Source organism: Scylla paramamosain, chromosome 27 (genome assembly GCF_035594125.1).
Source record: "Scylla paramamosain isolate STU-SP2022 chromosome 27, ASM3559412v1, whole genome shotgun sequence".
NCBI lineage: Eukaryota > Metazoa > Arthropoda > Malacostraca > Decapoda > Portunidae > Scylla > Scylla paramamosain.
The window spans coordinates 3550001-3563192 of NC_087177.1; the positions used below are offsets into that span (position 1 = coordinate 3550001).

The 13192-nt window shown below is 43.3% G+C and overlaps 1 protein-coding gene across 1 annotated transcript in view; it reads left to right on the forward strand.

Annotated features, from left to right (window-relative positions):
* Nucleotides 1-13192, forward strand: part of LOC135114048 (protein O-mannosyl-transferase Tmtc3-like) — a 210136-nt gene that overhangs the window by 104253 nt on the left and 92691 nt on the right. The window contains exon 3 of the mRNA XM_064029701.1: nt 12446-12527. Within this exon, the coding sequence (XP_063885771.1) occupies nt 12446-12527 (82 nt within the window). The remainder of the gene's footprint in view (nt 1-12445; nt 12528-13192) is intronic.

Sequence of the window (13192 nt, forward strand, 5' to 3'; positions counted from 1 at the left end):
ACATGAATATAACAACCTCCACAAACGTAATTGTCACATAGGCTGTTGTTCTCAAATGCTTCCTTTTCTCGTAAGGACCACAAAGAAAACTCAACTTTCCATGGATGTTTTCTCATATTAACAGTGTAGAGTCCTCTTTAACCCTTTCACTGCTATTTCACACATGTCTCCTTAATCTTTAGCCACATCCTCTTCTAAAGATCGTACTGGTGAAAGAACTACAAAACCTATCCTTTTAATCTCTTTCTTGTAAACGATTATAAAGATTTCTTCCATCGTTTTTAGTATCGATGATTATTGCATATCGTGGGATTAAACTAACACTAAAATCATAAAAAACACCCTTGAAAACTCCAATGACTAATCAGTATCTGCAAGTGTAACCGATTTAAGACGCCGAAATGGTTAAGAATACGAACCACACTCACTGATCGCTTCTGTGCTCGAAACTCACGCAATTAATTTCACTTCACTCCCCTCTCAGTGTGTCGACATCGCAGCACAACAGATGGCAACACCAGCATTAGCAACACTCGCACACCTCTATGCTAACACGTGTCCTGTGTGTTATGTTTCCCTTTACACTCCTTCCCCCAGTGCAGCGCGTCAGTTTTCCGTTACTGTTGTGTTTGTACCCCGATAAAAACTTCCCCGAGAGGCCATACCGCACCGCAACGCACCGACACTCTTGTACGTGACTGGAGTGTGACGTGATAATTTGCCTGGAATGACGACACGTTTATTCAGTGCTCCAGAGTACAAGTATGTTGCCTTGTAATGCCTCTGTCTGACTTGCGGAGGATATGAGTCTCTCTCTCTCTCTCTCTCTCTCTCTCTCTCTGTTCCCGTCTTCTCGTTTTCCTATATAAAAGTGAAGAAAGGATCTGTTTAATAACGAAATTACATAAGCCAGAAAAATTAATACTTCCACTCATGAAGAAAATACTTAGATGTAAACAAAAACTCGCAGCACGCACATTACCACCCAAGTCGGCTCATCATTATGTTAACCCAAAGTTCTTCATAAAACTGGCTGAGTAATGCACATTTTTAAGGCGTTAATGGCGCCAATTAAACCTAACATCCGGTCTTGGTTCATGTTGGTGGTGGTGGTGGTGGTTTTGAACGTGTAATGACGCGTCTAGTAATGCGGCTTAAGGCAATACGAGGCCTCTAATGGCTGGCTCATTTCATACAAGCGAAAGATGTATTTAATTCTGCGAGTGTTGACTACAGTACACTTGTTCATTCGACCAGATAAATCCTGTATGATATTTATGAAGCAAGAATGGAATAAAAGATGCTAAAAAGGTTTCAGCTACTCATTAATACATAATCGCTTTTCTTATTCCTACTTGTTTTTCAGATATTACACTATAAACGCATCTTTTTTTCTATGAAGACTAAAGGCAAACCAAAACAGTGAAAACAATAAATAATGATTACCTGAAAAAAAAAAATTTCCCTAAGGTATTTTTGGCTCGGAGGTGTTTGTGGAGGGCGCGATGTAGCCAAAGGAACTCCTCACTGAACCCCTTCTAATTATCACACCTGCCGCAGTCACCTGTCGCCCGCTAAATGCAGAACACACACGCGGAACCTGCGGTGTCATGCGTGGTGTTTACAGAATGCCATGCCTCCTTTTCCTGCCGCTACCGTCCTCGCCTCTCTCTCTCTCTCTCTCTCTCTCTCTCTCTCTCTCTCTCTCTCTCTCTCTCTCTCTCTCTCTCTCTCTCTCTCTCTCTCTCTCTCTCTGTTATTGCCGTTCTCGATCTCTTGCATATATATTTTTAGATTGTATGTTACTCAGAGTTATCGCTCGTGTGCTTGCTCTGTTTTGCAACCTTTCATCTCTCTCTCTCTCTCTCTCTCTCTCTCTCTCTCTCTCTCTCTCTCTCTCTCTCTCTCTCTCTCTCTCTCTCTCTCTCTCTCTCTCTCTCTCTCTCTCTCTCTCTCTCTCTCTCTCTCTCTCTCTCTTATCGTTCGTGTGTTTGTTTTATTTAGCAACGTTTCATTCTCTCTCTCTCTCTCTCTCTCTCTCTCTCTCTCTCTCTCTCTCTCTCTCTCTCTCTCTCTCTCTCTCTCTCTCTCTCTCTCTCTCTCTCTCTCTCTCTCTCTCTCTCTCTCACACACACACACACACACACACACACACACACACACACACACACACACACACACACACACACACACACGTTGGTTCACCCCCCTGCCGGAGTCCTTAAATAAAGTTGTAATCTTGTCTCGTAAATAAAGGCGAACTTAGAACAGTGAGCGATGACCTGACGTGGCCGCTCTCTCAACTCCTTATGAGGCTGGAAAGAAAGAGAGAGAGAGAGAGAGAGAGAGAGAGAGAGAGAGAGAGAGAGAGAGAGAGAGAGAGAGAGAGAGAGAGAGAGGGGATAAGGAAATGGGTGTAGGAAAGGGTTAAGGAGAAGAGTATTTATGGAGAGGACGGTGGAGAAGGGTTACGAGTGGGAGAGGAGGAGAGAAGAGGAGGGAGCGGAGGAGGAGAGAAGGGAAGGAGGCGCGGCTGACTGACGGCGTTGTTGTCAGTTGCTCACCGATTTGCTGACTCATGGAAAGAGGAAGAAGACGAAGGAGGCAAAGAAGTACGTAGAAGAGGAGAGCTTGGAAGATGAGGAAAGGAAGAAGAGGAGGAGGAGGAGGTAGAGTAAGAATCAAAGCAGAGAGATGAAGAAATGAGGATGTGAAGAAGATAAAGGAAGAGAGCCAGGCTGATGAAATGAGGAAAATGAGAAGAAAATGGAGGTAAATAATAGTGAAAGAATTCTATAGGAAGATGAATTATGAATGAAACAAATATTGAAACCAAACAAACGCATGCAACCACAAAGTCACAAAGTAAAGAATATTACTGGAATCAGAGAATGGATTGTTAGGGAAAGAAAAAAAGGAAAGAACGATAAAAGGTAAACAAACTTGTGTGAGCAAAGAGAAAGGGTTAAAAAAAACAACAACATTCAGGAATATGATGATAAAGAAAGAAATTGGTATTGTGATGAGAGCAGAGTCATTTGAGGAATGGCTAAAAAGAAATTGAGGAAACAGAAAAGCGGGGAGAGAGAGAGAGAGAGAGAGAGAGAGAGAGAGAGAGAGAGAGAGAGAGAGAGAGAGAGAGAGAGAGAGAGAATTTACCATTTTATCCGCTCTCCATTCCAACAGTTCCTCGTTTCGGCCATCACAGTAAGAGAGAGAGAGAGAGAGAGAGAGAGAGAGAGAGAGAGAGAGAGAGAGAGAGAGAGAGATGGGGAAAGAGCCTCAGTTGCCTTTCCTATGAATATTTGATGCACGCCAAATTTCCAACAACGCCCTTTATTTTGACTTTCTTATCAGTCGCCAAAGGTTTGTTGTTTTTCCCTTTCCTCACTTTTTCTTTCGTCAGTTCCCCGCTCAAGCCAAACCAGTGACCTCGTTATTCGTTGACAGTGAAAGCTTGGGAGGCATTCGAGTGGCAAATCAAATTTCTGTGGAGTTAACTTTAATGTACCCGCGTGAGAGAGAGAGAGAGAGAGAGAGAGAGAGAGAGAGAGAGAGTAGGGAAGTGAACTGAAAGATTTGTAATTCAGAACATGTAGGGATGTACGTAGTTGTGTGTGTGTGTGTGTGTGTGTGTGTGTGTGTGTGTGTGTGTGTGTGTGTGTGTGTGTGTGTGTGTGTGCGTGTGTGCGTAGTTACGTGATTTACCTTCACAAGGGGATTTAAATATGTATGTACTGTGATGAAGTAGACGGGTAATTTTTCACGGTCACTCCAGAGTCTGATGAATGTTAGGCAAGTAGAAAAAAATACTATAATATTTTTCTCTCTTAGTATTTGTGCGTCTTATCAAAAATTAAGATTTGCGAACAGTAGTAAAAGGAAGATGAAAAATTGATGTTTTTTTTTTAAAGTTTAATGCCAACAAAGGAAGGAGAGAGAGAGAGAGAGAGAGAGAGAGAGAGAGAGAGAGAGAGAGAGAGAGAGAGAGAGAGAGAGAGAGTAAAAGGAGTAAAATATTATTCTTTGCATAGCTTACGCGATGAAAAAATACCTACACTAAATTTTTCAATACATGCTTTAGACACTGGTACTGGATCTTCATAATTTAAAGCAGAGAACTGAGCTTGCAGTGCATTTTTGAGCGACGTAACGGGGAGAGAGAGAGAGAGAGAGAGAGAGAGAGAGAGAGAGAGAGAGAGAGAGAGAGAGAGAGAGAGAGAGAGAGAACAGAAGAATGGATTTTGAAATATTGATGCATATGTAATATGTCAATAAAACTTTGATACCGCACGCGCACAATACTGTGTGTGTGTGTGTGTGTGTGTGTGTGTGTGTGTGTGTGTGTGTGTGTATGTGAGAGAGAGTATAAAAGTACGTGTTCCGCAGGATTTCATGGAATGGCGTCCCCGACATGTATCAGAGGAAATGTGAGTTGGCAAAATAAATGCAGTGAATTGCCTTTGCAGAGAGAGAGAGAGAGAGAGAGAGAGAGAGAGAGAGAGAGAGAGAGAGAGAGAGAGGGGGGTGGTGGTTATTTCCGTCTCTCTATGAACATAAAAAAAAAAGATTAATTCTAAGAAGCCCTTGCATCGTGTTGTGGTGGATGGCTGTGGCGGCAGTGGTGGACGCCTAGAGGAACGGAGAGAGACAGTCATGGAGGCGGCGCTGGTGGTGATGGTGGTGGTGGTGGCAGCCTTCAGTGGGAGAAATGGATGGCCCATATCTGAGGGCGATTTACGGTGGCTACTTAAGTTTAAGCTTAGTTGTTATTCTCTCCTTGCAAACTTTCCTTGGTATTTTGCTGCGTGGAATTACTTGCGCTAAGGATGATGTCGTGATAAGGACAAGGACTAACTGGATAAAGCCTTTTGTGTGGCTGAGGTTGTGGGGGTTGCTAGACGCGTGGAAGAAAGTGGATACGTGGGTGCTGGGTGGACAGAGTGGGTATGTTACGTTGGGGTTGAATATTGTACTGTAGTCTCTCCTTGTCCTTGTCTTCGTCACTGTCTCCTTCGTTCTTCCTTTTTATCATGTTCTTCTTAGCTTTGTCATTTATCTTTTTTTCTTGTTTTTTTCTCCTTTTCTCCTCTTTCTGTTGTTCCTCCTTCTTTGTCTTCATTGTTTTCTTCGTCTTCTTATCTTCTTCGTCTTTTTATCTCTCTCCTTCGTCTTTGGCTGAAGTTTCCTCCTCCTCCTCCACGTCCTTCCCTTTTTTTTTCCTTCTTTGTCATCGCTTTCGTCTTTTCCTTACTCATCTTTGATTCCCTTCTTCTTCTTCTTCTTCTTCTTCTTCTTCTTCTTCTTCTTCTTCTTCTTCTTCTTCTTCTTCTTCTTCTTCTTCTTCTTCTTCTTCTCCATCTTCGTCTTTAGTCTTCTTTGATTTACTTTTTATTCTCCACCTCCTCCTCCTCCTCCTTCTTCTCTTTATCTTCGTCCTTATATTTTTGTTGAGTCTTCCTTGGTTTCCTTTTCCTGTTACTCCTCCATCTACTTCGTCTTCATCTTTTCCTTACTTCTTTAGGTTTCCTCTTCTTCCTCCTCTTCCTCCTCCTGCTACACGACCTTTATCTTCGTCTTTTCTTTAGTTTCCCTTGGTTTCCTCTTACTTATAACGTGCTTCCTTCACTTTTATCTTTTCCTATTTCTTATTTGACGTTCCTCTTCTCTTCCTCCTCCATCTTCGTCTTCCTCCTCCTCCTTCACCGCCATAAAATCACCGCTACCCGAGTGTCCGCCCACAGCCTTGCCGGAAGTGCAGTGTTCTCGCCTACCCAGCATAAATCTCTCTTGTTTTGGTGCTCGTCTCTTTGCTGCCTCCTCCACCGCCACCACCACCACCACTGCCACCATCAGTATCCCTTAAGCGAACGGCCTTTGAGGAAATTGCCATTGGTATAGGTTCCTCCTTTCTCTTTTCCTCCATCCTCTCCTCCTCCTCTTCCTCCTCCTCCCTTTTCCTCTCTTTCTCTTTCCATCTCTCCTTTTGTGTCTGTTTTTTTTTTCCATCTTTTACGAGGGGAAAGCAAAAGGGAAGTGTGTTTGTATGTATATATTTCAGTGGTGTGCTCGCTCTCTCTCTCTCTCTCTCTCTCTCTCTCTCTCTCTCTCTCTCTCTCTCTCTCTCTCTCTCTCTCTCTCTCTCTCTCTCTCTCTCTCTCTCTCTCTCTCTCTCTCTCTCTCCCCCCTTGTCTATCTCATCCATTTCTTTTGAATTTTCGTCTGGAGAGAGAGAGAGAGAGAGAGAGAGAGAGAGAGAGAGAGAGAGAGAGAGAGAGAGAGAGTGTGTGTGTGTGTGTGTGTGTGTGTGTGTGTGTGTGTGTACGTTCATCTCTACGCTCCACCTTTCTCGTTACGGTCACAATAAGCATTCAGAACCTTACTCAGAACACGCTACTCAGTAATACGAGTATATCAAAATAGGTGACAAAACACCACACACACACACACACACACACACACACACACACACACACACACACACACACACACACACACACACACACACACACACACACACAGTACAATCACAGCCAAAGGTGCACCATACTTGCTTTTCATGAACGTAGAAGGGACAGGGGAGGTGGAAGGATACTCGTCTAGGAGAGAGAGAGAGAGAGAGAGAGAGGAACGGGGTCGAGAAGAACGGCACCAGTATTCAGCCATTCAACCTGGAGTTACCGGTGCTGGAGGTGGAGTTATAAGCAGGTGTGTGGAGGGGAGAGGAAGAGGAGGCAGTAAGGGTGGCGGAGGAGGCTAGTCAGGAGTTGCTGCACCATCCAGTTTAAACTTTAGGCGTCATTCACGAAGCAATTACTACACGTGGATCCAGTTTCCCTCTCCTCTCTCTCTCTCTCTCTCTCTCTCTCTCTCTCTCTCTCTCTCTCTCTCTCTCTCTCTCTCTCTCTCTCTCTCTCTCTCTCTCTCTCTCTAGCTGCTGTTCTTGCTGCTTCTGGGTCTACTGCCTGTCTTCCTACCTATCTAGAACCTCCCTAGCAACTCTCTCTCTCTCTCTCTCTCTCTCTCTCTCTCTCTCTCTCTCTCTCTCTCTCTCTCTCTCTCTCGCTCTCGCTCTCGCTCTACTTAATTTGTGTTCCAGCTTCATACACTCGTCCATTTTCGCAATTATTTCCCTTCAGCCAATGGAAGGCGCTCACACCTGGGCCTCGCCTCTAAAAATCATCAGCTTTGCCAGACCCATACATTATGAAACGGAACGAAGAGCTTTGGGGGTTCAGGCTGTGTCCTATCATGTGTCTACTTGACCGCTATTCGCTCCAGTGTTACCTGGTCGCTCCGTGCCTCGTGTTCCACTTATTTTTTTTTTTTTTTAAGTGTTTATGAACTCGGTTATGGATGGTAAAAAATCTAGGTGTTTTGTACAGTGTGTTTGTGTGTATGTATGTATTGAGATACCTGGAGTTAGTGTTTTATTTCTGTCAGTGGGGATGCCTGGATATATGTACTCGTATATCTCTCTCTCTCTCTCTCTCTCTCTCTCTCTCTCTCTCTCTCTCTCTCTCTCTCTCTCTCTCTCTCTCTCTCTCTCTCTCTCTCTCTCTCTCTCTCTCTCTCATCGATGTTCAATTTCCAGACACCTACAAGTACTCAGTGTTAGAACAGATACAAATGTACAGACAAACATACAGACAGACAAAGAAAGAAAGATAACATAAGAAAGCATTGTCTTTCATCTGTTCTCTCAGCTTCCAGCCCTTCCATTGGTGGCAAAGCTGCTCCTCTTCCTGCTTCGCTTCTGACGTTATGTGTTCTTAAAGAAGACCATTATGAGCCTCATGCCGCTCTTCTCTCTCCTTCTCTCTTTCTCCTCTCACAGTAAAGGCACAATGCAGGATAGTAAGATGATTATTTCGCCTTTATTGAAAACCGCGCATATCTACAGCAAGCATTTATTTAGAAGTGGCTGTGTTGTGTATCAAGGCGGGACCACGGAGCGCACCAGTGCCAGTCTCGACAGTGTGTGCAACAGCTGAACAAAACCTTTCGTTGCATTTCATCGAGTCCTCCGATAACGATCCCTTTGTCGGCTGCACGTGCTTTTTCCCTGACGCTGTTTCCTTTTTTAGTCCCATTCCTGTTTTGTCTGATCCGCGTATCCTTCGGCTTGAAGCAACGCATCGCACATTTTCGTGACTGAAAGAGACTCAAGGGCTCTCGTTCTTTGATAGCTCGATGTGCTCCCAGCTTTGTGAATGCCCGCAGCCTGCACATCGCCTTGCATATCGTAGTGAAGAAAGGAATGAAGTGTGCACCGCGCATTCTTAAGTGGGACGAGTTGTCTTTTTTTTACGACCACGAATCTGGAGGAGCATTGCAGGTGGATGTGTTTGTGGGCGGGTTGCCCTTAAAACCACTTCTGTCTGTGGATTCTTACGCTTTTGCCTCAGAACTTACTGGTTAAAAACGCATGTTGGTTCTTAGATCCCAAGTCTTCGTCCAGGTTCTTTTCTGCATTTTGTTACTTACCTTACTGGTGCACGGCGAGTCTTGCTTTGAAGTTAATGTGTTAATGTCACACCAGAGAGTTTTGCTGTCGCCGTCTTGCTGCGGGAGAAAATCCTTGTGCTCCAACCTGTCTGGAAGGTTGTCTTGACGTGCACTGGTGTCAGAGAGAGAGAGAGAGAGAGAGAGAGAGAGAGAGAGAGAGAGAGAGAGAGAGAGAGAGAGAGAGAGAGAGAGAGAGAGAGAGAGAGAGAGAGAGAGAGAGAGAGCCTCATACATGTTTTGTGTTTAGAGCAACTGCAGCATCTCTTATGTGTGGCAGAAAAAGAAAGTGTGTGTGTGTGTGTGTGTGTGTGTGTGTGTGTGTGTGTGTGTGTGTGTGTGTGTGTGTGTGTGTGTGTGTGTGTGTGTGTGTGTGTGTGTGTGCGTGCGCGCCATGTAGTCGATGGGGAAACATGGAAGGAAAGGGAATGCGAAAGAAGGGACAGAGAAGGTCGGAGAAGAAACTAAAGGAGGTAAGATGAGAGAGAGAGAGAGAGAGAGAGAGAGAGAGAGAGAGAGAGAGAGAGAGAGAGAGAGAGAGAGAGAGAGAGAGAGAGGATGGGGTGATATCGTATTTATACTTCCTGTTTTCCTCTATTTATTTTTCTTTTTTTATTTGACAGTCAGGGATCTCACACATTCCTTAAGTCCACCACAACCACTCTGGAATCTGAACTGAAGTATCCACAGTAACTTTCACCTCATTATTTTAGTCCAAGGTTCGGACCAGTAGTTGTATATAAAAGAAAGTCTAAGCTCACCAAACACTATCCCGTTTAGGAGAGATGACACAAGGAGGAAAGGCCAATTTAATTCATGAGGGGGCCTTAAAACCTCCCTCTTCAAAGACTCTTAAGCAAATGGGATGGAGGAGAAAAAAAGGAGAGGAAGGTAGACTGTTTGAGAGTTTGTCATTAAAATGTAGAAGGGAGGGATGATATTGGCCGGTCTTGCATTGTAAAGATGGACAACAAAGGCTTCTGAAAAACGTGTAGCAAGTCCTGTGATTTTGGATCGCGGGCGTGGGAAGGGAGGATGAGACACGCAGTTTGCATTTCCATAAGACAGAAAATTGAGAATAAGGTTATGAGGTGGTGAAATAAACGACATCACGGTGGAGTCTAGAAGAATGGTAAGTGTTCTTTGTAGTTTGACGTAAGAATATAAGTGAAGCGTTTCTACTCTTTATTTATTGCTACTTATTGTTTCCATGTTAAGTAGCGGTGTGTGGGTGGATGGCGTGGCTTTCAGTGAGATGAAATAGTATATGAGACGCACTTTCCTGCCAGACCATGTTAGTTTCAAGTTAATAACACCGGAACATTACACATAACCACCATTGATAAACACATGAATTATAAAGGCTTAAAAAATAAATAAAAAGCACCACTCATTCAGGACACTTACTGCACTCAGATCTTTAGGAATGAACTGACCTGGTACTCTCGTGTCACCAGCAACGGGATCATGTGACGCGGCGGGTTTGGAGAGACAGAACAAAGGGCACGATTGGAATAGTTTACAGAAGTATTGCGGGCACTCTTCACTGGGACAGATTTTGGAACATGTTTATGCCTTCATCCCCACACAGAAGGGCTGGTGTTGGTGAAGGTGACATGTTCGGCCGGTCATGTTCATGGGTCAGGTCAGAAAGTTTTTTTTTCCGTGGACAGTATTTTTTTCCTTTTCTTTTGCTTTAGGTAGACCAGAATTGACCCTGAATGGTCTTTATTGAATTTGGTGTTTTGTTTTCCGATCCTGCAATCTCTCTCTCTCTCTCTCTCTCTCTCTCTCTCTCTCTCTCTCTCTCTCTCTCTCTCTCTCTCTCTCTCTCTCTCTCTCTCTCTCTCTCTCTCTCTCTCTCTCTCTCTCCCCCTTTGTCACTTTGCGATAAATCTTTCGTGTTTATCAATTCCGTCTCTCACCATTCACTCATTAATAGATGAAGAAGAAAGAAGACACGAAAAAATAATCCCTTTAACACAGAAAAGAAAACAAGAAACGAAGGGAAGACTAAGAAAAGTGCGAGAAGTGAAAAAATAAATAAATAAATGAATAGCAAAAATTAAAGAAAAATTGATAGATAATAATTTATTTCCCACGAGCTTAGGTAATGAGGAGGAGGGACAGATGTTGAGGCGAGAAGGTGTGGGAGGAGGAGCAGGTCATATCGTGGGTGTGTGGTAATACCGCTTGGGTTCTCGAGTTCCGTAATTATGCAGTGGTAAGGAGGGAAAAAGAGGAATGCTGATTAAAAGAGCCTGCGTGCCGCCTACCTGCCATTGCATACCTGCCTTTCCGTCTCTCTCTCTCTCTCTCTCTCTCTCTCTCTCTCTCTCTCTCTCTCTCTCTCTCTCTCTCTCTCTCTCTCTCTCTCTCTCTCTCTCTCTCTCTCTCTCAAACTGTTACGTATTCTTTACATATATTAAAATTTCCCTATGTATCTGATAACGTGAACATAAGAGTTAAATTGTTCTCTCTCTTTTTATTCGAAATTCCCGTCAATTTAAGGCTTTTATGATACAATCAGAAAGACAAAGTAAGGGAAATTTATAGATTGCTACGTTGATAAACAATGAAACAGTGAGCAATATTTAAATATATAAATAGATAGTTTTAGTTCATGTGTGTGTGTGTGTGTGTGTGTGTGTGTTTAGAAGCCTCGTTAGAGATAAATAAATATATATATTGTTACGACCTTATTTCGTTCACGTATTCTATCTTTTTGTTCACGTCTGCCAATTATACAGTTCCGATGGATTGGCACATGAATAAACATTCTGTAATATGGGCCCCCTTTACATTTCCTGTCCGTCTCTTCGTTCCAATTAACACAAATACATAGGTAGATATAATATAAACAAATATAAAGAAAAACTATCCTATGATCATGCATGTGTGTATATATTGCGTGGTTTTTTTTTGTTTTTTGTTTTTTTTCATTTTTATTTTTACTGAAGCGTCAATAATGATAACTAATTGATCAGTGAATAATTAGGTGCCGTCGTGCCGCTCTGGTTTAGGTCATATGATGGAAGACTCAGAAAAGTGGTTAGAATATAGGTGTTTATTATGTAGCCAGTGGGAATGGATAGATTTTCTTTTTCTTTTTAAGTTGTGTAATATGTTAAATGACAGGCAAACAGACAGACAGGCATGTATAGATTTCTTTTTTGCCTATTATTGTTTGGCATATTTATCTTTTTTCTTTCCCATAAATTTCCTTTAAGCTGTTTTCTGCCCTCAAAGAGAGAGAGAGAGAGAGAGAGAGAGAGAGAGAGAGAGAGAGAGAGAGAGAGAGAGGAGGGGGGAGGGGAGTGAAGGTATCCGATTTTTCCAGACTGAAGAGTTTTCAAAGTCTGCCGCCATACTGGTGTTGCTTGTGTTTTTTTCCTTCTTTTTTTTTTTCTCTCTCTCTCTCTTTGACAAAACAGAAAGTGTGCTCCCTTTTCCGGTATTCAAACAAACTGTGCTTAAGATGAGTGGTGTTTGTTTGTGCGTGAGTATATGTATGAGAGAGAGAGAGAGAGAGAGAGAGAGAGAGAGAGAGAGAGAGAGAGAGAGAGAGAGAGAGAGAGAGAGAGTTTTCACGTTCCGTTCCTGCTGCCACCATCCCCATCACCACCACCACCACCAGTACCACTACCACCACCACGACGATTTTTTTTCCCTAGCAATCTTGTTTTATGTTACGCTGCAAACATTACCACCGATGCGTGTTCCTAATCTCCCTGCAGCCTTCACACGGTTATCTCAATTTCCCACCACTGTTATGTACTATTCCATAACTACTATTTTTTTCTTTTTTTATATATATTTTCCGCCTTTTTTTCCCCCCTGTGTGTTTCCTCTTTTTTTTTTTTCCTGTCAGTGCGTGGGCTTGCTTCGGATCCAGCGAGCGAGCTGTCTGTAACATGTGTTTGTTTGTTTGTGTTTACAGGATGTGCAGCATGTTTCTACCGGAGCTGTCGAGCTTTGTCGCCTCGCTGCTTTTTGCTGTCCACCCCATCCATACCGAAGCTGTGAGTATTATTCTGAGCCACACAACACTCTATATGGATCACGCTGCTCAAGATCTTGTCAGTAGGGTAGTCACGTATTACTAAGAGTCCTGTTAACACGTCAGAATAAGCAGCTGTGTGTTATTCTGATCTACACAACGTTATGTATGCATCACACTATCATGGGTCTTGTGTTCCATTAGGGGGACAGTCACACATCACTCAAACTCGCCTATTCTCACGTCATAATGAGTGGCTCTGAGTGTTATTCCGAGCTACGCAAAGTTCTGTATGCATCACAGTGCCATGGGTCTTGTGTTTCGCTGCGGCACACTCACACATCACTCAGAGTCGCCTGTTATCACGTCCTAATGAGTCACGAGAGCAGGGAATTGAGCTGTGAGTGTCATTCGTTGCCCCACAGCGGTATTTTGAATCTCACTACATCATGGTTCTTGCAGGGTTGTAGTAGATCACACACGCATGTACTGAGTTACAAGTGAGTCATCTAGAGAGAGAGAGAGTGGGGGAAACAGACAGACAGACAGACGGTGAAATGTTTCGTTCATTATTAAAAGAGTTTCACATCATTCCATTATTCCACATTTGAAATCACCACTCATACCATTTGTGTTCAGTATGGCACACTTAAACGTCACAAAACCATCATCACCACCACCACCACT